This window comes from Rhinatrema bivittatum, chromosome 7, assembly GCF_901001135.1.
Source record: "Rhinatrema bivittatum chromosome 7, aRhiBiv1.1, whole genome shotgun sequence".
Taxonomy (NCBI): Eukaryota; Metazoa; Chordata; class Amphibia; order Gymnophiona; family Rhinatrematidae; genus Rhinatrema; species Rhinatrema bivittatum.
In genome coordinates this window covers 83687382-83713458 of record NC_042621.1, presented here as the reverse complement: position 1 = coordinate 83713458, position 26077 = coordinate 83687382, and the positions used below count along the sequence as shown (strand labels likewise).

Here is a 26077-nt window from a genome sequence, read left to right as displayed (position 1 = left end):
GTGTATAGGTGTGTCATTGAGAGCCAGTGTGAGAGAGAGCGCTGGTATGTGACTGAGAGAGGAGAAAGTTCCAAGCAAACCACCCCACCTCCTGCTAATTCAGAACATTCAGGACACCTGGATATCAAACGTTCCCAGGTATGCAGAGCAAAAAAATTTTTGTATCCTTATTATTTTTCATTACTGGGTCTTTGTGTCAGCTATTTTGAAATATTTTGTTGGTATCTGGAAATGTTTTATATGAGTTTTTAATTATTGGATATTCCACTCATCAGCTGTTTCGAAATATATTCTTTTTGTTAGTACAGTTTTACTGCTGATGATTTTATATTTCTTGATTTGTTTTATAAGGATGGGTGGTATTTCTTTTTTCCTTTGTTACACTGCATACAGAGACTCTGGCTTGTTGCAGTTTCCAATTCAGTTTTTTCTGCATGCTTCTTGTTATGCGTTTTGGTCTCTTTATTCTGTGTTAGGTGAGGGACAGCACGTGATTCAGGTGAGGTTTTCTGCTGGCGTGTAGTTTCTGTGTAGGACTCTATAGCAGCCTGACTTGGTCCGTTTTCCTAATAGGAGATGTATCGGTGTCTTAAGGCCTGGTGTAATATTTTCAGAGACTTATTGTACTTTAAAAGTGTGATCTTACATAAAATGCACACATTTACTTGTATTTAGTTTTAAACATATTCTATGGCTCTCATGGAATTACATTTTAAAATATGTGGCGTTTATGGCTCTCTCAGCCAAAAAGGTTCCTGACCCCTGGTCTAGTGTGTTAAATGGTGCACTGGCCTGAGCGCACAATATTGCATCATCACATACAGATGAGACTTAGAGGATGATATTCAAAAAAGGTTGAGCCCTTAAATTTAGGTGCCTTTACTCAGCAGAACTTAAGGGGCATAAGGGGTCAATTTTCAAAGGATTTAGGCTTCTAACCTTTGGAAACAGGCCCCTAAATTGGCCCATTTGAACATTTATTAGGGCTGTGCCTAAATTTAGGCTCCTAGATTCATTAGATTCCAATATTAGAAGCCTAAAAAGTGGGTGGCTACAGGATAGCAGTCCAAAATTTAGAACACTAAGTTTTAGGTCCCTAAATCTACATGAATTTTCAGCTGAAAACTTAGGCTCTCAAGTTTGGTTGAAAATACGTTCCTAACTTAGGCCTAGATTAATCATTTTGCATAAATATAGCAAGAATAGCACCCATGATAAAAAAAAAAAAAAGGGGCGTGGTGAGGGTAATTTTCCTGGTACCACTTCACATAGCAGAGAGAGACAGAGACAGAGAGAGAGAGAGAGAGAGAGAGAGAGAGAGACAGAGAATGCCTCTATAAAGGCCCAACAAAAAGTTACCTATTTATACTACTGTAAGAAGAAGCACTAGTAACTTGGGGTTAGGTTTGGGGGCAGTTTAACAGTTATCAGTGAAGATTTAATGTGATTTGGAGGGATGAAAGGTGAAAGAAGAATAGATTTGTTCCATGTTCTCTCTACCTAGCTTGACTGCAGCCCTAACACGATTTGATGAATGACCCCCTTGGGGACTTAATTTAAGGGCCTAAATTTAGAGGTTCAGCTTTTTTTTTTTTTTTCTTTCACATTACCTCTTGCCGTTGAAGCCCAGAGCAATGATGGAGTCACAACCGTGTGTATGTACATTGAACAAGGATATTATCTCCAGGTAGTAGCCCCCATTTCCACGAGCCACATTAACAAACAAATATTGAACAAGCCTAGTAATTTGCAATACCTATAGCCTATGACCTCACTGGTAATTTTACATACTCTTACCCACCCCTGTTTTGTTTTGTTTTTTTTAATTATTTGGGAGATGGCAGCCCTCCATCCTTCCGCTTCGTGAAGGTGGAACACCGACCACTGGCATTCCGCTCCGTGAATGCCTCTGTGGCTACCGCCTTCTTCCACCCTTGGGCTTGCAGGCCCCGCTTGTTGATCCCTGTGTCTGCTACTTTTCATGGCTGTGACAACTCGCCCCCCCCCCCCCCCCCCACAACAAGACCTTTAATTAGGGCTTCAAGAGCTGCTGGTTTCTCCCTTTTACTGCAACAGGTCTGAGGCGATCTCTAGCTCAGCCTTTCTGTGCACTTCGGCGGTGGCTGTGGCAGCAGCGGCTTCCTGTTCTTCTATTCTGAGCCCTTCTATCTTGAGGGCTGTTGCTTGTTCAGCATTCTGTATTCTCTTTATTCACGCCCTCTAGACTTGATGGATCCACAGTGTTTATCCCATGCCCCTTTGAAGTCCTTCACAGTTTTTGACTTCACCACTTCCTCTGGAAGGGCATTCCAGGCATCCACCACTCTCTCCGTGAAGAAATATTTCCTGACATTGGTTCTTAGTCTTCCTCCCTGGAGCCTCAGCTCGTGACCTCTGGTTCTGCTGATTTTTTTCTGATGGAAAAGGTTTGTCGTTGTCTTAGGATCGTTAAAGCCTTTCAAGTATCTGAAAGTCTGAATCATATCACCCCTGCTCCTCCTTTCCTCCAGGGTGTACATATTTAGATTCTTCAATCTCTTCTCATAAGTCATTCGATGAAGACCCTCCACCTTTCTGGTTGCCCTTCTCAATGGAAAAAGGTAAAGATCAATTTTTAATAAGCTGTTAGCTTACCCAGACTTATGCAAATGATGCAAGTGGCCTGGTGGATTTCTGGCAATCCTCTCTTCCTTTGGCTTTAGATAAATTGACCTCTAAGAATCCAATGCATATTAATAATCATAAAAGTCCCCCGTGGTATTCTTCTGCTTTGCCCTCTGCAAATGCCTGAGCATCACCGGTGTAAGGATCGATCAGATGATAATCTCTCTTCCTTCCGTACTGGGTAAGCCTCCTACAAGGTAGCTGTGGACAAGGCTAAATAGGATTGGTACTCCTCCCAAATTGTTGCAGTTGCTTCTCAGCCCCACAAGCTGCTTAAGGGAGTTCATTTGCTTGCCTCTATGCCTAATTGTAATTCTTTATCTTCTTCACAGGCTTCATGCGAGGAGCTGTTTTATTTTATCTTAAAAAGATTTCCTTGATACTTGATTCACTCTCCACCTCTGTGCCAACTGAGTTTTCCATGCATTCGCAGACACCAGTCCCATAGTCTGAATTTTTGCCCACTTCAGTCATCAGAGGTCACCTCCATTTTGGGCCAGATGAAGGACAACTTCTGAATTCTTAACTCTTGCTTAATAGTCTTCATCAAAGTTTTATGATCTGACATTTGCAGTTTCATTGCTAGCATGGTCAAAGTGTCACTCTGTCAGGGATTGCTTCCTCCTGCACTGAAAACTGCAATGGTTTGCCCCTATTGAAATGGCCTAATTTAGATTTCATGGATCTGACCAGCTAAAGATCCATTTCTGCTTTACCATTACTTTCAAAAGTCACTGAAAAAGTAATTTTGGATAAGTTACAAGAATATATTACAAACAAATTCCTGGGAAGCTCCCAGTGAGTTTTGTCCTCTTCACAACACTGAGTTTCTCCTACTCTCCAGTTTTGATTACATCCACTAGGGTTTTGTCATTGGCACTAAATTTCTTTTGGTGCTATTAGATATCTCTTCAGCTTCCAACACTCTTAATCATGATATACTGTGCAGGTGCTTAGGGTCCTTAGGGTTTCTTGTACTGTCCATTACTGGTTCTCCTCCTTTTTGGCTGATTGCTCATTTATGGTCGCAATTAGGGATGCTTTTTCTAAATGGTATCCTCTGGCTACTGGAGTCCCACAAGGTTCTTTGCGCCCACCTATTTTATTCAATATTTATCTTGTACCCCTCTGTTCTCACCCACCTGGACATCAAATTTAAATTATATGCAGATGAAATATAAAATTCTTCTTTCCTATCTCCTCAATGATTGATCAGGCCTTTTCAGTTATCCTCTTGTCTCTCTCAGATTAGAGACTGATTATTTAAGAATAAACATTAGGAAAACTAAAATCATCTTGTCATCAAGGACAGCCCTGACTGATGCCCCTCCAAGTTTCACCTTCGAAGGGCAATTGATCCCTGTCTGTCTTCAGGCGTGAAACTTGGGTATTTTGGTCGATTCTTCTTTCACTGCGTCCTCACATTAATGCACTGTTCTGATCCTAATATTTCAAGCTGCACCTGTTACGATCCTTGGAACCTCTTCTTCGTGACTCACATTTTCATATAGCCACTCAGTCGCTGGTCCTTGCCCCCTTACATTGTTGAAATGCCTTGGTTCTGAGTCCTCCACATATACATCTTCGATCTCCCCCAAAACTCTGCTGCCTGCATAATCTCTTGTTTTTCATTAAGGGATCCTCTCTCTCTGGTTTGGTTACTAGTTATCTTATAGTTGAATTTTAAATGCCGGACATGTGCCCAAATTAGGGGACCTGTGAATATGTTGGGCTGGCGTGCGCTGAGCGGATTTTAAAAGCCACCGGGATACTCATGTATAAGCTGCTTTGTGCATAAATAAAAAGTTTCCAAAGGGGGCAGGGCATGGGCATTCCTGGATTTGACTATGAAGTTTGTACGTAAATACGCACACTGGCGCGCAGCGAGGATCTCTGCCGCGTGACTTCACTTCTGCTATGGATGACATGCAAGCACTAACAGAAAACATTCTAGGTAGATCAGAGGGATTTTAGAGGTCGGGTCTAACAGGGGAGAAGGAAGGCTTATTAAACTAGAGGGGGTTTGGAATTCCTATCCCTTAACTGGGCAAACTGGGAAACCCAGCAATGGCGTTGACGTGCAAGGCTTTTAAAATTCCCCCACTTACACAGAAGGAGCATTGGCACGCATAGGTGCACATCCACTTAATAGTACACACACGTGCGCGTGATCAGGCTATTTTACTACATGAGCACATACATGTGCTTATGTTATAAAATCACTCTGTCCCTGGGTGTGGGCTGATGAATGTGCACACACATGCACCAGCTCACCACTTTAAAAGTTACTGTCATAGTTTTTAAGACCTTCCATGATCTTACGCCTTCCTGAATTGCTTTTTCTTTACAAAGACATTGCCTTATTTGTTCTTTTCACTCAGCATCTAAAAACCTACTAGAAATTACTTTACTCAAGCATAGTTATTTGGCTGAGTCTTGAGATCATATTTTTAGCGCTGCAGGTCTCAATTTACGGAACAAGTTACCGGACAAGATCGGAGCAGAAAGTGACCTTCTCTGGTTTAGAAAGTTGTTAAAAATGCATTTTTTTCCTCCTGTGCTTTCTCTGACTGATGCTGCACACTGCTTTGCTAGAGTTATTTTGATACTTGTAATTATGGTTACTTAGTCACTATGTATCCTGTACTCTATGTTGCTATTTTGTTTTGATATAGTTACTATTGAACCTTTTTATTATTTTATGTATATGGTTATGTAATCTGCTTAGAATGTGGATCTGTGAAATATAAATTGTGCAAATAAACAAACAGACCTACTGTTAGTAATCTGTAAACTATCATTAAAATCAGCTATGGTATTTGAAGATCGGAGGGTGGTCAATGTAATGTCTATTTTTAAACAGAGTTTTAGGGGGATCTGGGAAACTATAGACCAGTGAGTGAGATCACTGCCAGGAAAAATGGTTGAAACGTTTCTAAATAAAAAAAATTACTGAACATATAGATAGTCATAATTTAATAGAATAAAGTCAACATGGATCTAGGCAAGGGATATCTTGCCTCATCAATATGCTACATTTTTTTGAAGGCATGAATAAAGATGTGGATGAAGATGAGATAGTTGATATACTGTATGTGGATTTTCAGAAAGCATCTGACAAAGAATCTCATGAGAGACTCTTGAGGAAATTAAAAAGTCATGGGATAGGAGGCAATGTTCTATTGTTTACTCAAAAATGATTAAAACAGAGTAGGGATAAATGGTCAATTTTCTCAATGGAAAAAGGTAAATAGTGGAGTGCCCCAGGGATCTGAACTGCGACCATTGCTTTTAAACATATTTATAAATGACCTAAAGATGGGAACAATAAGTAAGGTGATCAAATTCACTTATGATACAAAATTATTCATACTTGTTAAATCAGAAGAGAATTGTGAGAAACTGCAAGAGGACCTTGCTAGACTGGGCATCCAAATGGTAACAACATTTAATGTAGACAAGTGCAAAATAATGTATGTGAGGAAGAGTAACCCATATTATAGCTACACAACGCCACATTGAGAGTCACTATCCAGAAACAGGATCTAGGAGTCATTGTGGATAATATATTGACATCTTCTGCTCAGTGTGTGGTGGTGGTGGCCAAGAAAACAAATAGAATTATTAGGAAAGAAATGGAGAATAATACAGAGAATATCATAAAGCCTCTATCAGTTCATGGTGCAACCATACCTGGAGTACTGTGTACAGTTCTATTACTGCATCTCAAGAAAGATATAGAAGAATTAGAAAAGGTACAGAGAAGGGCAACCAAGATGATAAAGGAGATGGAACAATTCCCTTATGAAGAAAGGCTAAAGAGGTTAGGACTGCAGCTTGGAGACTAGATGACTGAGGGGAGATAGAGATCTATAAAATAATGAGTGGAATGGATTGAGTAACTATTAATCAGTTGTTTACTCTTTCAAAATGTACAAAGACCAGGGGACACACAATGAAGTTACTAGGTAATACATTTAAAACTAGAGAGAAAATATTTTTTTTACTCAATGCATAATTAAGCTCTGGAAATCATTGCCAGAGGATGTGATGAAAGCTATTAGTATAGCCGCATTTAAAAAAGGTTTGGATATGTTCCTGGAGAAAAAGTCCATTACAATTAAGGTACGGAGTTGCAGAAATCTACTGCTTATTCTTGGGGTAAGCAGCTTGGAATCCTGTTGGAAACAGGATGCTGGGCTTGATGGACCCTTGGTCTGATCCAGTATGGCATGTTCTTATGTACCAGGCTCAGAGAGCAAAGGAGTGAATTAATCTTCAGGACAGGTTAAAACAAAACAAAAAAAAAAAACTTCCCCCCTCTGTGACTATTTTTCCCCTAAAGTGGAACTGTTTCCAACCTCTCAGACTGTCTTTCATTAATGTTTTCCTCATTGAACCCACACCCTGGGATCTAACAAAGGGAGTTATCCACATGATTCCAACTGATCAAACATTTACTTTTCTGAGATATTAGCAGTAAAGAAAATTGAAGTCACAGCATTCAACTACAGAAATCTTGAATAAACAGTCTGATGTACCTTGTGGTTTTTCTGTACTTGATGAAGGACAATTCTAGGTGTTTGACCAAGGTGAGGTATTTTACTAGCATGGAGGCATTTGTATCAATCTTATTTGTTGTGTTTTCTCAATAGGACATGCATTAGTGGTAAATTACTGTCTTTTCATAAGGAAGGCTATTGTGCCTGCAAGTAAAGGGAGTGTGTTTTGCTTTTACTGGGATATCATCAGAACCAGAATATCTTTTTTGTATGGGTAATGAGCTAGATCTGTTCTGACCCATTGTTGGGGGTCGAGGGGATTCCTGAGGATGCAGAGTGCATGTTTACAGATAGCCCCATGATGGTCACATGTTCAGTGTGTCACGCATGTGAGAACCATCTGTCAGGTATGTCCCAGCTGAAAAAAGGTTGGGAACCACAGATACAGAAGGGGGCCTGGTTGCTGGTTTAAGTGCTGGCCTTAAAAGGAGCAAATTTGATGATGGCAGGGCCTAAAATGGACTACTAGCAGAGGTGAAGGCCATCAATATAAGAGATTTGGGGCAGATATGGAGGGTGGGCTACATATGGGAATTTATATGTACATCTATCCAAAGTGGATACATTTCTACCGAGCAGACTGGATGAACCTTATTGGTCTTTATTTATCATCATTTACTATGCTATCACATTGCAATGTCCCAACCCCAAAGAGATCACTATTTATAGTTGACCTCAGGGAAGTTAAGTGACTTGCTTAATGTCACATGAAATAAACATAGATGTTCAGGGTTCCAACTCTGTGCTACATTATTAATCCAGTGGCAGATTAAACTTCAGAGCCATCATGCACTTTGTTTAAACCATATAGCAAAATATGAAGACACGCTTGTAGGAAAATAAACCAGCTCTTGAATAACTGCATTACTTAATGCAATATAATAAGCAGAATAATTCTGTTTTTACACAATAAATTGCATAACGCTGGTAAACTAACCAATAAATGTCTTCCAGGCTCTTGGATCTTCACTTTGCCTCCATCCATAGGGCCATCCTAAGACCACGGTGTTGTGCTTCATGCCACCCAGTCCACACGACTGAATTAAATGGGAAATTCCTTCTCTAATTTTATGTGCTACAGTCACTTGACAGAACCCTTTCACCTTCTCAATTTCCATCATGTGTTTAATAGTCTGTATACACAAAAACATAAGAGAAAACAATACCACATATCACAACATTAGCAATTACAAATTCCATTGTAATATGCACATTTTGACATGCTGATAAATCATCATTAAAGGTGGTTTTAAAGCAGTCTTTCAGCATGGTAGATCAAAAGAATGGTTATTTTAAAATGTCTACTATTGGGTGTTTGGTATTACCATAATCCCCATTTAATTTTCTCTAAATTCAGTTTGAAATGCATTTCAAATGAGTTTCAGACACAAAGAGAAAATTTCAAACTCATCTGAAACACAATTCAGTGAGCATGCTGGTGTATGATTATAGTACTGTTTGAAAGTCAATATACATGGAATTTGTGTGAAAAAAGTTAGCATTTTCTTGTAACTTATGTAAAACTGGTCTTTCATTCTCAGCCATTTCCTGGCAGCTACTGGTTCATATCAAAGAAAGTTGCTCTCCTATTCTCAGGGGGAAGGAATTTTCAAAGGAGTTATGCACGTAAACATAACATACTATCGCAGCAATTGTCAAAAGCCCATTTACAAGCTTAAAGTGCACTTACGCATGTAAAACCGATGGACAATTCATAGACATATACTGTAGTAATTTTCAAAAGCCCACTTACACGAGGAATGTGCATTTGCACGTATAAAACCCAGTTTTAAGTGTGTAAATCCTTTTGAAAATTATCCCCATATGGAGCATATATGTAGGCTGTAGGTGTCAAACAGGCATGAAGAAACTACAAAAAACATTTTTTACAGTTATTTTTACAATCTAAACACACATAGCACTAGATGACAGAATTATATCCCCACTTTGGAATTTCTTAGCTATATTTGGTTAATACTAGTGGAAAAATCCTAGTATGAAACAACAGGAAACCATTGCAACCCATCCCTACTAAAACCAAACCTCTTACCCCATGGAGAATGACATCTTCAGGGGAAGGAGCAACATCAAATCACTCCTGCCCCACAAGTGCCGGAATCCAAAATAAAATATTAACTTGCACTGAGGTAAGTTTGGAGCTCTGGTGGGAAAGGAAGGGGGTGGGGGCGTGGCAGAAGGGAAGAGTGGTGTGGCTTGTTGGGGCAGGAACTGGACTATAAGCAAATAATGAATGCTAAGTGCAAATAGCGCCAACTGGGTAAAGTCTGTACATGCACCGGCACAAGCAACAAGCAAAGCTGCCATTTAGGAATAGGAATGGCTTTAATGAAGAACCACAGGATCACAATGAGAACATGCGAAGGACATTTTTCATGGTCACTGTCCCAGGTAAATAGTGATTTATCAGAATTAAATTGCCCTCCTCAGTATGGCTACACACGTTTTGCAGGGTTCACAACTCATGTTTTTCTATTTACATTAATAAGGGACACTGCCAGGCGGGTTGAGTTTGGGACACTAAAGTATGTTTGCAGATTGGAATTTTCCCCTTTCCCTGTGCTGGCAGAAAAAGAATACTCAACGTTTAGATACCCACCTAAGAACATTTTCAAAAGGAAAACTACATATTTAGTTATCTTGAAAATTGCTTACCAGGTCCACAGGTATAAGATTACTGTCGAGCCTCATGTGATCTCTATTAATTCTATTCTCTTCAAGGGTTAGAGAGGCAACATAAGGGTTAGAGCAATATTCCACCTATAAACTACTGTAGAGGTTTCTGCCAGCCCCTAGAAAAGGTGGAGTGTGGATTCTTCTTTTGTGTTTGGATGAAAGAGAAGTGTTTCTTTTATTTCCTGTTTCTTTCCCTTCTGATTTTGTTTTACAGAAGAAGAATCTCTAGACCTTACTCATTGGGGTCTATTTCATGAAGAATACTTAAGGAGCTGTGTGTGTGCCTTTTCTTGAGGAGGAAATTATTTTTCATTTTTTGGGGATTCAGTTTAAGAAAAATTTCCAAAACAGATACTTTAAAATGTTTGCATACAAAGTGTTGCAACTGCTGTGTGATGTTCGCTAAATTTGAATATTGCTGCCCACTTCTCGGAGACCATGGGTCAGATACACTTAACATTTTTACCCAAAAACAAAAGATGGTAGAAATCCCTTAATTTTGCCTCATTATTTTTTTCTCTGTTTTTCTGACTGGTATAGCAGTAATAAATGATACCTACGTCTGACATCACTATTGCTGGAATCCTACTATGCAACATGTATTATCCACATTTTCAGAGGCAGATAAAAATCAAAGAAAGCACAAAAAGCATTCAAGAAAAAAATAGAGAAAAAATGCCACACATTTCTTTTGTTCAACAATAAAACAAGCCGAGTCATGTGAACTAGATTTTAGGAGAAAATACAAACCAGCGTGCTATGTTGGAATCATATACTGCATATGATCTCCACTATGTTGCTGTTGCATTAAAGTTTGAGAAATAGGGAAGATATGGAAAAAGACCTTACCTGTTCAGCAGCTTGAGCTTCTCCAAAGCTGTCCAGGAAATTCCCTTGCAAGGCAGTGCCTACGATCGTCAAACCTTTGCCAGCTTTGAGCTGAGAAGCAAACGTTAACAAGCGAGGGTACTTCACATGCAGATCTTCATCTAACTTCAGAAGCACCAGCAACTGTGGTCTGAATGGATAGCAACAAAAGTAATGAATATTACCCAAAGAAGACCTCTTTCTAGAGAAAAGATTGTTCTTTACAGCTTTTCAAAAATGAATCTTTGTTTACCTTTCTTTTTAACAGTAAATAAAAAATCAAGTATCTAGCTTGAAAATAAGTCAGTAATTCCTTCATTCCTTCATGCAACCATACATTTTTATCTAAGGAGTTTTCTTCTATTATGGAAAGCATTAAGTAGATTGTATTGAAATTAGTTTTAACTGCATTGCAGGTAAGTTACATGAAGACATGTTACAAGTTACATGTATTTAATAAGTAACTGAAGAGAATGTACTCCAGAGTTTTGTAGAGCAGTCTGTAGGATTTGCCAGTGATTACACAGAGCAGATTCATATAGTTAGTTTGGATGGAAGAAGGCATTAGTCCACTGAATTCAAATAATCTCAAATTACTCACATTTGTCTTATTTCTTTCTTATGTCTCACAATGATTCAACCATCCTGTGAACTTCGTGAAATTAATACACTATTTTGCGTGTTATTTCAAGAAGCCCGTTGCGTTTGTTTTGTACCTTTTTTTCCTTGCTACAGCCCTGTTCCTATGTAATCCATTCCCCGATTCCTGTTTAATGTAATTTCCAACTTTAGTTCTGCTGTAAACAGATATGATGTAGCTAGTAATATCGGTATAAAAAAAGTCTTAAATAAATAAATATCCTTTCTGTTCTGCAGCTGCTACAGAAAAGCCATTAAACCCAATGCAGTCAATTCTTTGTTATAAAAAATAAACAACTCATAATGTTGTCCAAGTCTAGAAATAACATGCTGCTGTTTTCCCTTTATTTTTTCTTGCTTCTCAAACTTCGATGAGCAAAGATGAATTTTACAAAGTCTTTGCTACAGGTTAATACTGTCACCATGATTCAGTCATGACTGTACTGTTTACTCCTGAAAAAAAAAACTTAATTTTCCTTATCCTTTTGACAGAATTTTCAAACCTGAAATGCCCCTAAATGGGTTTAAACTCAAAAATTCGATCAAGATGGCATCAGGCAGTTAGAGGCTTTCAACCAGGCTTCCCATTTTTTTCCTGAGAAAAATTAGCTTTCACGGTCTTATGTTGGCTTCTCTCCTTCGTCTGGGCCCTACTTTTCAAATTCTTTTGTCAAATTTTCTTTTCAAGTTAAATACACCAAGCATAAAATGAAATAAACATCAGGAAAACCTGTCAGAAACAAAAATCTAGCACTGTGGCAAAAATACAGCCTACTAGAAATTGTAGCTCATCCAAAAGAAAAAGTTCATTAGTTAACATATGCCAACCCAACAGGCAAATAGTAAAAGGAAAAATAGGAGAAAGACAAACAATCCTATCAACTTGATCTAAAGACTACTCTGCCTATGACTCTCAGGTCTCTTGGGGCCTGATTTAAAAAGCACTGATTCCAGTACAGATCCCTGGGGCACCCCACTATTTATCTTTATCCAATTAGAGAAATGACTATTCACTCAAACTCTGTTTCCTGTCTTTTAGCCAGTTACCAATCACAATTGGGCACCCTCTTTTACCCACAACTTTTCAATTTCAAGAGAAGTCTCTCAAAGGTTTTTGTCAAGCACCTTCTGAAATCCAGATACACAATATCAACTGACCCACCCTGGTCAAAACAGATCTAATAGGTTTGTAAAGCAAGCCTTCCCTTTGCTACATCTGTCCCGGCTGTGTTTATCTAGGTGGTCAGTAATTTTATTCTTCCGAGTAGTTTCAACCATTTTAACAGGCACAGATGTCAAGTCTCACTGGTCTGTAGTTTCCTGGATCAGCCCTGGAGCCCTTTTTAAAAACAGACATTAAATTGACCACACTCTAATCCTCAGATATTGTAGCTGATTTGAATGAGAAGTTAAGGATTATTAGTAGTAATTCTGCAATTTCATTTTTGAGTTCTTTCAGAACTGCCTAACAGTTGAAATGGGTAGTTTGGAATCATTTCTCTCATTTTTATTTAAATGCTCCTGGGCTGCCACTGCCTCAATTATAATCTCTCTAACTTCCCTTTTATGCCAGTATCCATTAAAGATCTCTCACTCCAAACCATAAACTCCTCAGCAAATGTCAACTTTTCCATCTTTAAAAATGGCGCGGGCCATCCAGTGCTCCCTCCATGTGACAGGGGCCGGCCAATGGCACGGATACCCTGTCACATGGTAAGGGCAAAGGGCCATCGGTGCCATTTTGATTAGTGGCAGCCGACGGCCTGGGAGCAGGAGATCGCTCCCGGGACCCCCACTGGACCACCAGGTACCTGTAAAAAGTATTTTGGGGGGGGGGTCGCGAGGGTGGAGGAAGCTAAGGGATTAGTTTTAAAGGGTCGGGGTGGGTTTAGGGGTTATTTTTGTGTGCTGTTTTTCCCGCCCTCCCCCAAAACGATGAGACCCCCCCACGAACAATATCGTGGTGTTTTCCTATCGTTTTGGGGGAGCCCCCGATTTGACAATTTTGAAAATATCGTACGATATTTTCAATCGTCCGAAGCCCGATTCACATCCCTAGCAAATAATGCGTAGAGTAATGTAAAGTTTTGCACACTCCTTGTTAGCATGACAAACAATATCCCGTGTGGGTTCTGCACGTTATTCCCCAGGATGGGATTCTGTATCTGAAAAGCTAGCCGTAAGATAAACTGCAACCACATCGGAAGACATTTGTGCTGCTGCCACTTTACTTTTTGACCATTTTGATAAATGAATGAATGCAGAAAATCAATTTAGAAAGATCAATTTTGCACATTCCAGCAGGAAAGCTTTGTCCACTGATGGTCAAATCTTTTTACTCTCCAATGTTTCAGGTACCAACTTAGGCCTCGACTTATTAAGCCATGATAAGGGGAAATCATGCATTAAACAGCATGTAACACGTTTAATACTGTTTATCACGCAATAGTACCAAATCGTGACACTATTGCACAATATCGCATAATAGAACAAAAGATTTCTTCCTCTGTGGAAATAAGCTGCTTTGCATGTATTTGCATGCATAAAATTGACTAATGCTTGCAAAGCAGCTTATGCATAGACAAACCTATGCAAATAAAATAATGGGGCTGACTTAGTAAAAAGTCAGCCCCATTATTTTCTCACATTTGAGGGAGCTATAGGTATTTTCCCATGGGAGCATCAGGATGCTAATGCGGGTTCCCAATGCTCCCATAGGAAAATTAAAGTTGCAGAGGCCCAAACCCCACAGTAAGAAAAATAGCTCCCCTGAGGTCAATGGCAACCCCTGCTCACCGGCTCCCCCCCCCCCCCCCCCCGCTTTCTGAGGTGGCCCTGGCTCTATAAAATAAAAAACAATATAAAAAGTAATGCCAAGTGTATGGCAACAGCCCACTCCCTTCCTACACCCCATCCCATATTATAGCTAAGCTGCCCCTTACCCAAAATCCCCAACCCTTCCCCATTCCCTCATCCTAATATACTTAAAACCCTGGTATCAGGGTAGCCCCTCAACCTCCCCAAAAATATTGACCCTGATTGGGGGGGGGCAGGTAGTTCCCCACCCCTAACCCTGCTAGTACCTTACAAGTAGCTCTTCGATGCTCAGCAGAGAGGTCAGGGCGTCCCCTAGCTCTTGACCCAACTGACACCATTTTTCAAAATGGCGCCGAGCAGGCCTTGCCTTTTTCCCATATTTATTTTTCTATTCTATATCTGAAGGTCTTTCTGATGCCTGAGCTATGCACTAATGGCAAGCATGATGCAACACAGAGGGAAAGAGACAAATAATCTCAAAGACCTCTTTGAACTTATCCGACTGTGAACTTGATAGATTATTCTGACTCCACCTTAAACACCTCTGTACAGGCTATGCAAGTTTTCAAGCATCCCAGGCGGGCTTGTCCAACACAATCTCCAGACCAAATTATTATAGAATGTGCTCTCTCTCCTCAATCCTGGTTATTTCCATGCAGTTGATGATAAAACCAGAGCCTGCCTTCAATCTATCACTTGTGAAATACAAGGATGGCCTTCTGATCATACATGAATGAATGAACAAATCTTAATACAGGATTTAACTTCACTCCCCAGTCTCATTTATGACTGATTGCTTGAGTGGTTAACAGATTTCATTTTGGTATATTCTAGCACAACATACCTCCAGTTCTTGGTATGAGGAGGCCCTTCCTCCAATCTTAGCAGAGCATACCTCGCCGCGCTCAAAGACAGACCACGAATACCATCTCCCCATTCCTTTTCTGCACTGCAGTAAATTGACGAAAGCAAAGGACAAGGAAAACATTGATCATATTTATTTATTTAAAGTATTTATTATTTGCTCCATACAAAAAGTACTAAGCAAGGGGGAAAAAAAAACCCAAACACTATCTGTACTTGTACTTCTTTTTCTCAAAATGTTTGGAAAGCAAAGACAATACTTTCAGCCCCAAGATATTATGCACTTGATTTATTATAAACATCCTGATGTGGAGAAGTGAATTTATTAGATTATTCTATGAGATGTGTCATGCATACTTTTGGCCCAGGAGTTTCCTCCTGCTCCTTTTGACTTCCAGCATAGGGATGTGCTTCGTTTAAAGCTATCAGTTCGGGCTTCAGATCAGGCACTCTGCGGAAAATTTCGTTTTCCCACGGGTACATTTTTTTTCCCCTGCAATTTTCGGTGAAGTGCGCACTAATGGGCCTTACTGCACACTAACAACCAGTTAGTGCACACTATCTCAGCATTAGTGTGCAGTACACCGAACGTGACAGTGCGCACTAGCTAGATGTTAATGCGCATTAAGGGGCGGATTTTAAAACGAGCGCGAATAGCCTACTTTTGTTTGCGCTCCAGGCACAAACAAAAGTACGCTGGATTTTAGTAGATACGCGCGGAGCCGCGCGTATCCGCTAAAATCCTGGATCGGCGCGCGCAAGGCTATCGATTTCGTATAGCCGGCGCGCGCCGAGCCGCGCAGCCTACCCCCATTCCCTCCAAGGCCGCTCCGAAATCGGAGCGGCCTCGGAGGGAACTTTCCTTTGCCCTCCCCTCACCTTCCCCTCCCTTCCCCTACCTAACCCACCCGCCCGGCCCTGTCTAAACCCCCCCCTTACCTTTGTCGGGGGATTTACGCCTCCCGGAGGGAGGGAGTAGGCTTCCCGGTGAGCAGGGCCCTGCGCGCCGGGAAGTAGGCTTCCTGGCGCGCAGGGCCCTGCTCGCGTAAATCCGCCCGGTTTTGGGCGGATTTACGCGAGCAGGGCTCTGAAAATCCGCCCCTAAGGCGTTAGGGCACACTAACATGTTAGTTAGTGCGCCCTAATAGAACTTACAGCGCACTAAGTATGTAGTAGTGCACTGTAACTAATGGTAGTGTGCACTAAAAAAATGCATCTTAAGAATTAAAAAGTATCAATTCAGAGGAGTTTATTAGCTAGAAAAACAGTGCGCACTAATTGGTATTACTGCGCAGTAAGAGATATGCAATGTGCAGTAACTCAGTTAGTGCGCACTGACATGAAATACGAATTTTGCCGAAATTTTGGCAAAAAACGCTTTGTTTATCGGGCCTACCGAACCATGATGAATTAGACAATATCATTGACATTGTCTAATTCATCAAAAACGAATGCACATCCCTGGTTATAACCACAATCTATTGGGCTACAGCAGTCTGAGCATTTTTTTTTTAAACTACAGAGAGATTTTTCATGCCTTTTTTTATAAACTCTTTCCTAGTTCAGTCTTGCCATCGCAGCAACAGATCTCATCCATGGGGGTCTGACATCGTGGCTCCCCTTCCATTCCAGCTAACACGAGCCCTCAGTCTCACTACCAGGTGTTGCAGTTGAGCAAATGTGGAGAAATCCCCTGCTCCCTGAATCTCAGGATATAGTAAGAACCTACTAAGTATGATGAGAGGAGCGGTAATACTCTGCCCATTCTATGAGAAAATGAATGAAGGTATTTTGATGCCACCAAAATTATTTTTGTTTTATGGGAGATCTAATCCTGTGCTTGGCCACTGTCCAAACTATTTTATGCTCACAGTAGAATTAAATAGCAAGCTGCTAACCTCCCACAAGTTCTCAGACTCAGCCAAAAGGCCAAGAAAGGAGGCCCACAGTGCATTGATTCAGACCGTACAGTTAAAAGACAAAGGAGGAATCCAATTGGGGATATGTATAAAGATGGAGTGCCCATACCTGGGAGCTCTCCAGATTTTCTCCAGAGACTCAGGAAATTTGCATCAATTGCCGGGTCTCAGGGGGAAACACTATAGTGCTCGGGCTTCTCTGTCTACTGCTCCAGCCACTCCCCTTCTGTAAGCCTGGAGCACACGCACACTGCAGGCAGAATGTGAGGAGAAACCGCAGCTGCAATTGCAGGACTCGGGACTCAGCTTAAGGGCACAGTTAAGTGTGCGGATATTTGTGAGTTGTGACATAAGTGGACACAGCATGGAGAATGCTGGTGTCAGAGAGGGAGGAAAAATTGGTGGTGGTCACTGAGAAAGAGATAGTGTTGATTAGCAGGGAGGGGGTGGAACAGAAAAAGTTGATAGGATGAGGGTGAAAGGGGTTAGACATAGGAGTAATCTAAGGAAACATTTATCTACAGAAAAGGTGGTGGATGCATGGAACGGCATCCCTGTGGTGGTGGTGGATACGCCAGTATATGAATCCAAAAAAGCATGGAATAAGCACAGAGAATCTCTGAGGAAGTGGTAGGGATTGCAGAGCTACGTAGTTGGTATGGATAGGCAGACTAGATAGGGCACTAAATTTCAAAATGAGATTTTAAACCAAGTGTGCACTACAACCCTATCACAAAATACTTGGTGTTTTGTATTTCAATCAAATATTCACTGATAATCAATCCAAATATTAAATCCAAAAAGGATCTTTTTATTATTTTTTGAAAAATTTTTTTAGAAGATGGGAATGGTTTCATACATTGTATCCGGCAACCCCCTTGGTGCCTTTATTCCTTTAATCATCAACACATCCACCAACCTCCATATTTCTTTTATTTTAATTTAATTTAAACCAATGATTAAAAAAAATTTTTCTTTTTGATTTGATTTGAATCTCAGTGAAAATCGCTTTTCTAATATATGTTCTTTATAGCGTTTTCCGTTAACTTCTCTCTGTACCACGTACTACTGAATATTTGTTATAAGCCGTCAGCGAGTGACTAATTTATACTTAGCTTTGGATAGATTTCTGAATAAGTCCCAAAGCTGAATAAATCTATCCAAAGCTAAGTATAAATTAGTCACTCGCTGACGGCTTATAACAAATATTCAGTAGTACGTGGTACAGAGAGAAGTTAACGGAAAACGCTATAAACAACATATATTAGAAAAGCGATTTTCACTGAGATTCAAATCAAATAGAAAATTTTTTTTTAATCATTGGTTTAAATTAAATTAAAATAAAAGAAATATGGAGGTTGGTGGATGTGTTGATGATTAAAGGAATAAAGGCACCAAGGGGGTTGCCGGATACAATGTATGAAACCATTCCCATCTTCTAAAAATTTTTTTCAAAAAATAAAAAATAATAAAAAGATCCTTTTTGGATTTAATATTTAGACTAGATAGGGCATCATGTTTCTATGATATGTATTATTCCTTCTTTTCCCTACACGTCTCCCCCCTCCATCCAATCAACAGCAATTTCAGGGTGACCACAACTCAAAGGTTCCCAGCAGTGGAGGCACAGCCTAGTGGTCAAGGCAGCAGGCTGAGAACCAGGGAAGTCAACGCCCTAATGCCGCGGATGCTCCTTGCGACTTTGTTCCTGAGGCAACGGAGGGTGAAATGACTTGCCCAAACGTAGGTCCTATTTACTAAGCACTTTTCCCATAGACATAAAAAGGGAGAAAAGCTTTAGTAAATAGGCCCCTTAGATTGTAAGCTCTCTGGGAACAGAGAAAGACCTTGAGCAAGCAATGATAAGGCAAGAGTTAAATCTAAATACATTAAACTCTAGCTGGATCTACTTATCCTATAACAAAATAAAAAAATCAACTAACTTACCCTTGGTATTCAATATACTTGTAAATCATTCCTGCAATCAGCATGGCCACCAATGCATAATACCACGAAGAAATGAACATCAATGCAAGACAAATGCTCATGCCTAAGAATGACAAGGCCCTAAGAAGGAAACACACAAAGGCATATCAAATAAAAGGGCTTAAAATCACTAATTTATCATAACTGTTTCAGTTAGCTTTTCCTTCCTTGACATCCAGTTCCATCCTAACCTGACAGGCCCTGCTCCCACTGGGGAAAGGAAGGTTCAAGGAGAGGATACCATGAGGACCAGAGGCTTGCTGGGCTGCCATTGGTATGGGGATCAGGATAACTGGGGTTGAGTAAATGAGGCAGAGACAGTTCCTATTGCCTCTTCTCTCCATTGCCTAATGTTCTCCACAAATATTTCCTAGCTTTGGGAAAAGCTAAGTAGGACAATATATTACTACATTTTCTTTGCTTTCAGGTTTATTATATATATATATATATATATATATATATATATATATATATATATATATATATATATATACACACACACCTATATGCATTTTAAGTGCAATATTTTATAAAGCTAATTCTTTTTTAATAAGGCAAACACACCAATTTAAAGAGAGATATCTGGCCAAATATGCATAACCAAACTTATTCCCCTTTAGTACACTGAATCCTAGAAATTAATAAAGTAGTACCAAAATGATCACCCTGATTCAGCCGTTTTAAAGAACTCAAACTGGAAAATGCACTAGCACAGACACACAGTGCAAGTTAAGGTGTAGTCGAGGGCTAAAGAATATTGGGTGCAATCAAGGACTCTCTTCTTTCTAAAGTTGCAACTTAATCCAATGTTTTAACTGTTGGTCTGATGACAGGGTGATTCTTATTTAAGTTACAAACGTGTTTTCTTCATTTATTCTACTGACTAACTAATACGGAAGGCACCATAATAAACTTAGGATCAGCCTAAATCATCCACTCTACAAATAAATGCTGGACAATTTAGCCAATCAAAAAGAATCAAGCTGGCCAATGTGGTACAATATATTTATGATCATTAATAGCCAGATCATTTTCCAAGGATACAAGATATTACAAAAGCAATGCATACTTTAAGTCAGTGTTTCTCAAACGAGTCCTGGCATACCCACTAGCCAATAAGGTTTCAGGAATATGCATGACCTAGACTGGCATAGTGTGGAAATAGTTCATGAAAAAATCTCTTGCATATTTATTGTAGATATCCTGAAAACCTGACTGACTAGAGGGTACTTCAGGACTGGTTTGTCATAGTCATAAGTACAAGACTATAACTGGCTACGTCCTTAGTATTGTAGATACAAAAGTGCTCCTTCCCCACCCCCAACATAAACCACACAATGATATACTACGCCAATATTTCATTATATTTGGCGTGCACATGTTCATTGTTTATCTAGGGGCCAATTTTTAGAATAGGCACGGGGCTTATAGGCCCCCCTGGAGTTTTCCTTTGAAAATTCAGGGCCAGAAGATACCACAGGTGCACGCTACAGCAGAAGATACCACAGGTGTACATTACAGCAGAGGATACCACAGGTGTACGTTACAGCAGAGGATACCACAGGCGTATGTTACAGCAGAGGATACCACAGGCGTACATGACAGCAGAGGATACCACAGGCGTACGTTACAGCAGAGGATACCACAGGTGTACGTTACAGCTGACGCAAAGCCCAATCCATAAATTATGTGTGGAGATTTCAAAAAGAAATCCTTAAGCTTAGCCTGCTAGTTCTGCCCTTCCCGTGTCCTGCTCTTTTGTAGGACGGGTAACAGTGAAACAGTGCAGGTACTTCCTTGGGGAGGGCATATTTCCAGGAAGAATTTATCTGAGTAACTACTTGGTAACACAGGAAAAATCATTTTTAAATTATGCAGTTCTGTTGAATGCTGCTAATGAGCCAAGAAGCTGGAAATTATTCTATTAAATCAATTAACCTATGTGTACAGTACCCAAATTATTCTTACGCTGAATATTAGGGATTTGCAAGATATAAATCAGAAATAACCGAAACTTCCAATCTACAAAATTCAGAGGTATATAGAAAATCATGGAATAAATCTCTTTAGAATAAAGCAAAATATCCCCCAATTTATCCCAAAAATCTTTTCTGCAGCATGAGAAAAAAAATGCTATATCAAATATTTTCAGATAGAAAGTCATTTCTGCAGCTCGGGAATTTTGCAAAGTTGAGACAATGATATTTAAAGACAAAAGTTTAATATCCAATTAATAAACCTGTTACAATTACAAAGCAAACAGAAGATACTTTGGAAGAGTTTCTTACCAATGGTAGAATTTAAACCGTGGTCGCCAGTTTGGAGTTCTTAGGAGCGTTTGTACGGCACAAGCCAGATTAACAAATAAGTAGCACATTAAGAAGAACCTGTAAAACATCAGTACAATTTAGTAGACAATTTCAGGAGATTTCCGCATATATTTATATTCTGAGAAACCCAATTGGTTTTCTCAGATCTAAATCTTATTCCTTATTTTGCCATGATAGCATGAAAGGCATGACTAAAGAGCAAAGCTACTTTACATCCATCTTTATACTGATTAAAATTGGCGTGTGTGGGCGCGCGTGTGTGTGTGTGTGTGGGCGCGCGCGTGCGCGTGTGTGGGCGGGCATGTGTGGGGTTTTTTTTTTAATTTTGTTGTACTTTCATGAAAGAAGTTGGTGTAGTAAGTTTGAGTAAACAGAGAAAACAGCAATGCTGGAGGGGACTCTTAGGAGCTCCCAGAAACACCTGTTAAGCTATTTTTTTTAGGAAAAGAAAGCATTTCACTGAGAGAAAAAGTTGCTGAGAGCTCCTTGATAAGAAGTTAGTAACACATTAATAAGGGAAATTAATATTATTATATACTTAGATAAAACAAAATTGTTGAGAGCATTCATTTAGGGGTAGATTTTAAAACCCCTGCGCGCATAAATCCTCCCGGATTTACGTGCGCAGGGCACTCGCGTGCTGGCGCGCCTATTTTGCATAGGCTGCCGGCGCGCGTAAGTCCCGGGGCTTCGTAAAAGGGGCGGGAGGGCGGTCCAGAGTCCCCCGGCACTTTGGAGCGGCCTCGGAGGGAACGGAGGCAGGCTGCGCGGCTTGGCGCGAACAAAAGTACATGCACGTGTATGTTTTGAAGATCTACCTCTTAATGTATTAGTAGTTTTAGCAAAGATGATTATATTTTTGTAATTTAACCAAAGCAATTTTTTGCCTGGAATAAAACACTAACAGGATGATGCAGAAAGCTGCATTCATACTTTTGCCAGCACCTGAATGCGCCTCTTCTATGCGCAAAAAAAACTTATTGCCGATGCAGCAAGGAGTTCTGCGCGCAGAAAACGTGTGTCCCTGAATGCGAGTGCTTCTTAGCGCCCTCACATGGAAATCCCATGCAAATGAGGACATTAAGCAGTAGTCCCCGATGAAGAGAGACTGCTTCTGGCCAGTGCACCTGTTTTAGCGCTGGACTCCTGGGTCAGGGCTGGAGTTAGGTTTCCAGCACTATGAAACAAAACAGAATAAAAGGTTAAATAAAAAGTATTAAAAAAAAAAAAAGAGAGAGAGAGAAAAGTAAGTATTGAGGGCTCTTGTTGCTGTGGGGAGATTGATTCAGCCTTGTAGGTCCTTCCTGCAAGCTGGCGGGACTAGTCTGGTGCGAGACTGCTCTACGGCTTCACCATTACCAGCCCCTTTCCTCTCAGGCTGAGCTCCGGGGCAAGCAGGACATAGGTGTGAGCCTCATGAAGTGGAGCACAGTGGGCAGTCCCGGTCATGGCTAGGATTAGAGACAGCTGGCAAACAGGGACGCTCATTGCTTAGGCTGAGGTCAGAGCTAGGTGGCAGGCGAGAATGTCCACGGTCCAGAGTTGGTCTGAGCAGAGGCTGTGTGCTAAGGGAAACTAGGTAGGGAGGCAGAAATTGGAGAGACGAAGGCAGGATCAGAGAAGAGTGCAGCAACTCACATTACAGGCTGTAGTCGACCCACTGGTGAGGCAGGAGGGAGGCTGCGGGCCCTGTAAGTGGAACTGCGTGCCATGTGCGTGTGCCTAAGCACAACAGGAGGAAGAGGGATCGGTGACCTCCAGCTGCGAAGCGGAGCGGGGCTGGTTGAGGAGCCTAGGTAAGTGCGCTGGCTCACGGGACACCCCTGCCTGCTGGCAACGTAACATTTCCTGCTGCCAGATAAATCATTATCTATTTGGCCATGCGGTGGTGCTGGTGGCTGCCGCCAATTATTCAGCAGCCCCTCAGGGAAGCCTCCGACCCCCTTCCCAAGTTATAATGTGATTTAACCTGTGCCAAATCCACATTTTATATCTCCCGGTGTATATGTGCATAGCATTAGTTTACTGCCCCGGGAGTTATTTTAAGTTGAGCTTTAAAACCATGTTCTGAAATCAAACACACAAGGTTTTAAAGCTCAGTTACCTGCATTGGCCTGTAAGAGGACAATTTTCAAAGTCATTTACATGCATAAATTAGCTGTTTGAGAATTTCCCTCCCTCAATAAGTTAAATATATGCATATTATATTTTATTTACAATATTTATACTTCGCTTTACTGATTTTGTCATGCTCAGCGGATTAGAGGAAAACATAAAACAACTCACAAATTCATATTAAATTAATACATGGAAAAATTAACTGCTTAGTCTATGTGCTGAGAGTTGCCTTATATTGGACAGAAGGTTTTTAAGTTAAGTACGAAAGTATTGGAGGACTTGTGAAGCTTTTTGATTGAGCAAAAGCTTGTTTTGTGTTTGGTGATAAGGACGTGTGAGCTCATAACTGACTGGTTTGAGCCCTTATGAGTAATTTTATAAAGAAGATAATTACACAAAAAGAAAAAAAATAATGTTGCTATTAGCAGGGTTTCTGGTTTTTTACACGGTGGGAGGTGGGATGTTGATGATTATAAAAATAAGCAAGACCAGAAGTGTAACCATGAATTTGGTGGATTGCTAAATGGTCAAAATATGAAACTACCACCTCTCCACGTCACAAAATGTTTTTGGGTTATTAAGAACATTTTTTTAACAGAAACTTTACACTCCGGGGTTTAAAGGAGGAGTGGGGGTTTTGTGTTATATTTGTGGTTGATCCCTAGGCAATTATATGACAGGAAAAGTTTTATTAAACAAGGCAGTTTTTAAAGCCTTGTGGTACAGTTTATAATTCAAGACCAGACACCGTCTGTCAGACTATTCCAGAGGATTGCCCCAGCGATAGATAGCAGCGCCGCCTTTTTTCCTGACAATGTGCGTCCCTTATTGGTGGCTGCCAGCACAGCACAAGGTTATTTTTGGAGCACATATTTTTGGAAAAGATTAGACAGAAACATAGGAACATTTCCATCTATGGACTATAATGTTCTACAAAACACTTTCAGCCGCATTTAGCAGGGACCTTCCCTGGGCTTTGTTTTAGGTGGGATTGAAAAATTAAGTTTACAGATTTTATTTTTTTAAAGTCTTCTTGCAGTATTTTTTGTAGAAGAATCTACTTGAACAAAAAGCAGATGCATAAATCCATAAATACTTTATATCTGCAGCAAGTTTCAATGGAAACGTCTCTGTTGTAATTTCTCTTTCAAATTTGTTTTAATGCCTGAGGGTAAAAAGTGCCCATGAAAATTGCTCCTAAATAACAAAAGCTATATTTAGTTTTCATCTTGAAGAGATTTTAAAAGAAAAATGCCCTTGCCACCGACTAGAATGTTTCAGAAATCCAAATGGCACCCAGTACTGTATAAATTGTAAATGTTAAATTGCTATAATTGAAAAATATTAAACATCTAGCTTGCATCAAACTAAGGCCTAGGTTCACTAAGCTGCAGTGAAAAAAATAAAGGAGATATCACATGTTAAAGCAGCTATCGCAAGCGCAATACAAAAAAGGAATGGTTAGGAAAATTAGTGAAATACCAAATTTAGCAGTAATATAACATGTAGCACGATACCGTATCGCGTTGCATGTTGTTTTACGCACCACACATCATTTATAGTGTCGCACAATCATTTTTTTGTTTATATAAACCTGCTTCCTGTAGCTGAGGGCGTGTCAGGAGTGGGTGGTGAGAAGAGTTTGGAAAGAGGTGAGAGGAGTTAGTAGGTGGTTCTAGGAGTTGTATTTTGATGACCTGAGTGCTTAGTCTCTCTCTTTTGATTGTTTCTTCAGTGTTTTCCTTACCCTTTGTCTATTGTCTTTTTCTGCATGTGAAAGAAGTATGAGAGCTTGTGTTTTGTTTGTCCTTTGCTATTTAGAGAGTGGAAAAGTGGAGTGTGTGTGCATGACAGGTGTGGGCATGGGCATGACAGGTGGGTGCATGGGGCAAGTAGAAGAGCAAGGAGAGGAGGAAGGGAAGGAGGGAAATGGGGAAGGGAGAAGGATAGCAGGAGTGCTAGAGGGGAGAGCGGTAGGAGAAAGGTAAGGCAGAGGAGTAGAGACCAGGAGGAGGGAAGAGAGAGAAGGGAGGTGGAGCGACCTAGGCAGGCATCTCTGGAAGGAGGAGGCCAGCAGGGCAGACCCAGAGAGCACAGAGGGTGGGGCAGCGGCCAGAGGCAGAGCAGATGAGGGGAGCGGAAGAAAGGTGGGGAGCTGGACGCGGGAGTTTGTTATTGAAGAGAAACTCCTGTCTGTTCCCTGCAAGAAATAAGAATGAGACGAGACTATAAACAACCAGAAGCTGATCCGAGGATCTACCTCTGTAATGCATTCCTATAAGACAGGCATCAGACAACAAAGACTTCCTCCTTCTCAATGTGGCCCAGCTTTCTGGGAGAGTACAGGACTGCTGAGGCAGGATTTGTGGAAAGAAAATGAACAGGCAAAAATGTCTCCTTCCACTTCATCATATTGTACTAGTCCCACCAAGTCAAATGGGAAGTATCAAAGCCCAAATAACTTGGGAGGGAGAAAGCGAAGGCCACTTTGAGCATACCAGCCCCAAAGGCTGCGTTTTCCTCAGCAAACATCCAATCTGAAAGGCTTAGCAAAAAAAATGTGAGGACTATCAAGTAGCTGCCTCACCAATATTCACTGGTGCAATAGCAATTTCTT

At 40.5% G+C, this 26077-nt stretch overlaps 1 protein-coding gene across 2 annotated transcripts in view; it reads right to left on the bottom strand.

Moving 5' to 3' along the window:
- SLC12A4 (solute carrier family 12 member 4) overlaps window positions 1–26077 on the bottom strand; it is a 180129-nt gene that overhangs the window by 31530 nt on the left and 122522 nt on the right. For both annotated transcript variants that reach the window (XM_029608578.1, XM_029608579.1), the window contains 5 exons: window positions 21301–21399; window positions 18974–19093; window positions 15088–15192; window positions 10770–10938; window positions 8164–8359 (listed from right to left, as the gene is read on the bottom strand). In XM_029608578.1, the coding sequence (XP_029464438.1) occupies window positions 8164–8359; window positions 10770–10938; window positions 15088–15192; window positions 18974–19093; window positions 21301–21399 (689 nt within the window). The remainder of the gene's footprint in view (window positions 1–8163; window positions 8360–10769; window positions 10939–15087; window positions 15193–18973; window positions 19094–21300; window positions 21400–26077) is intronic.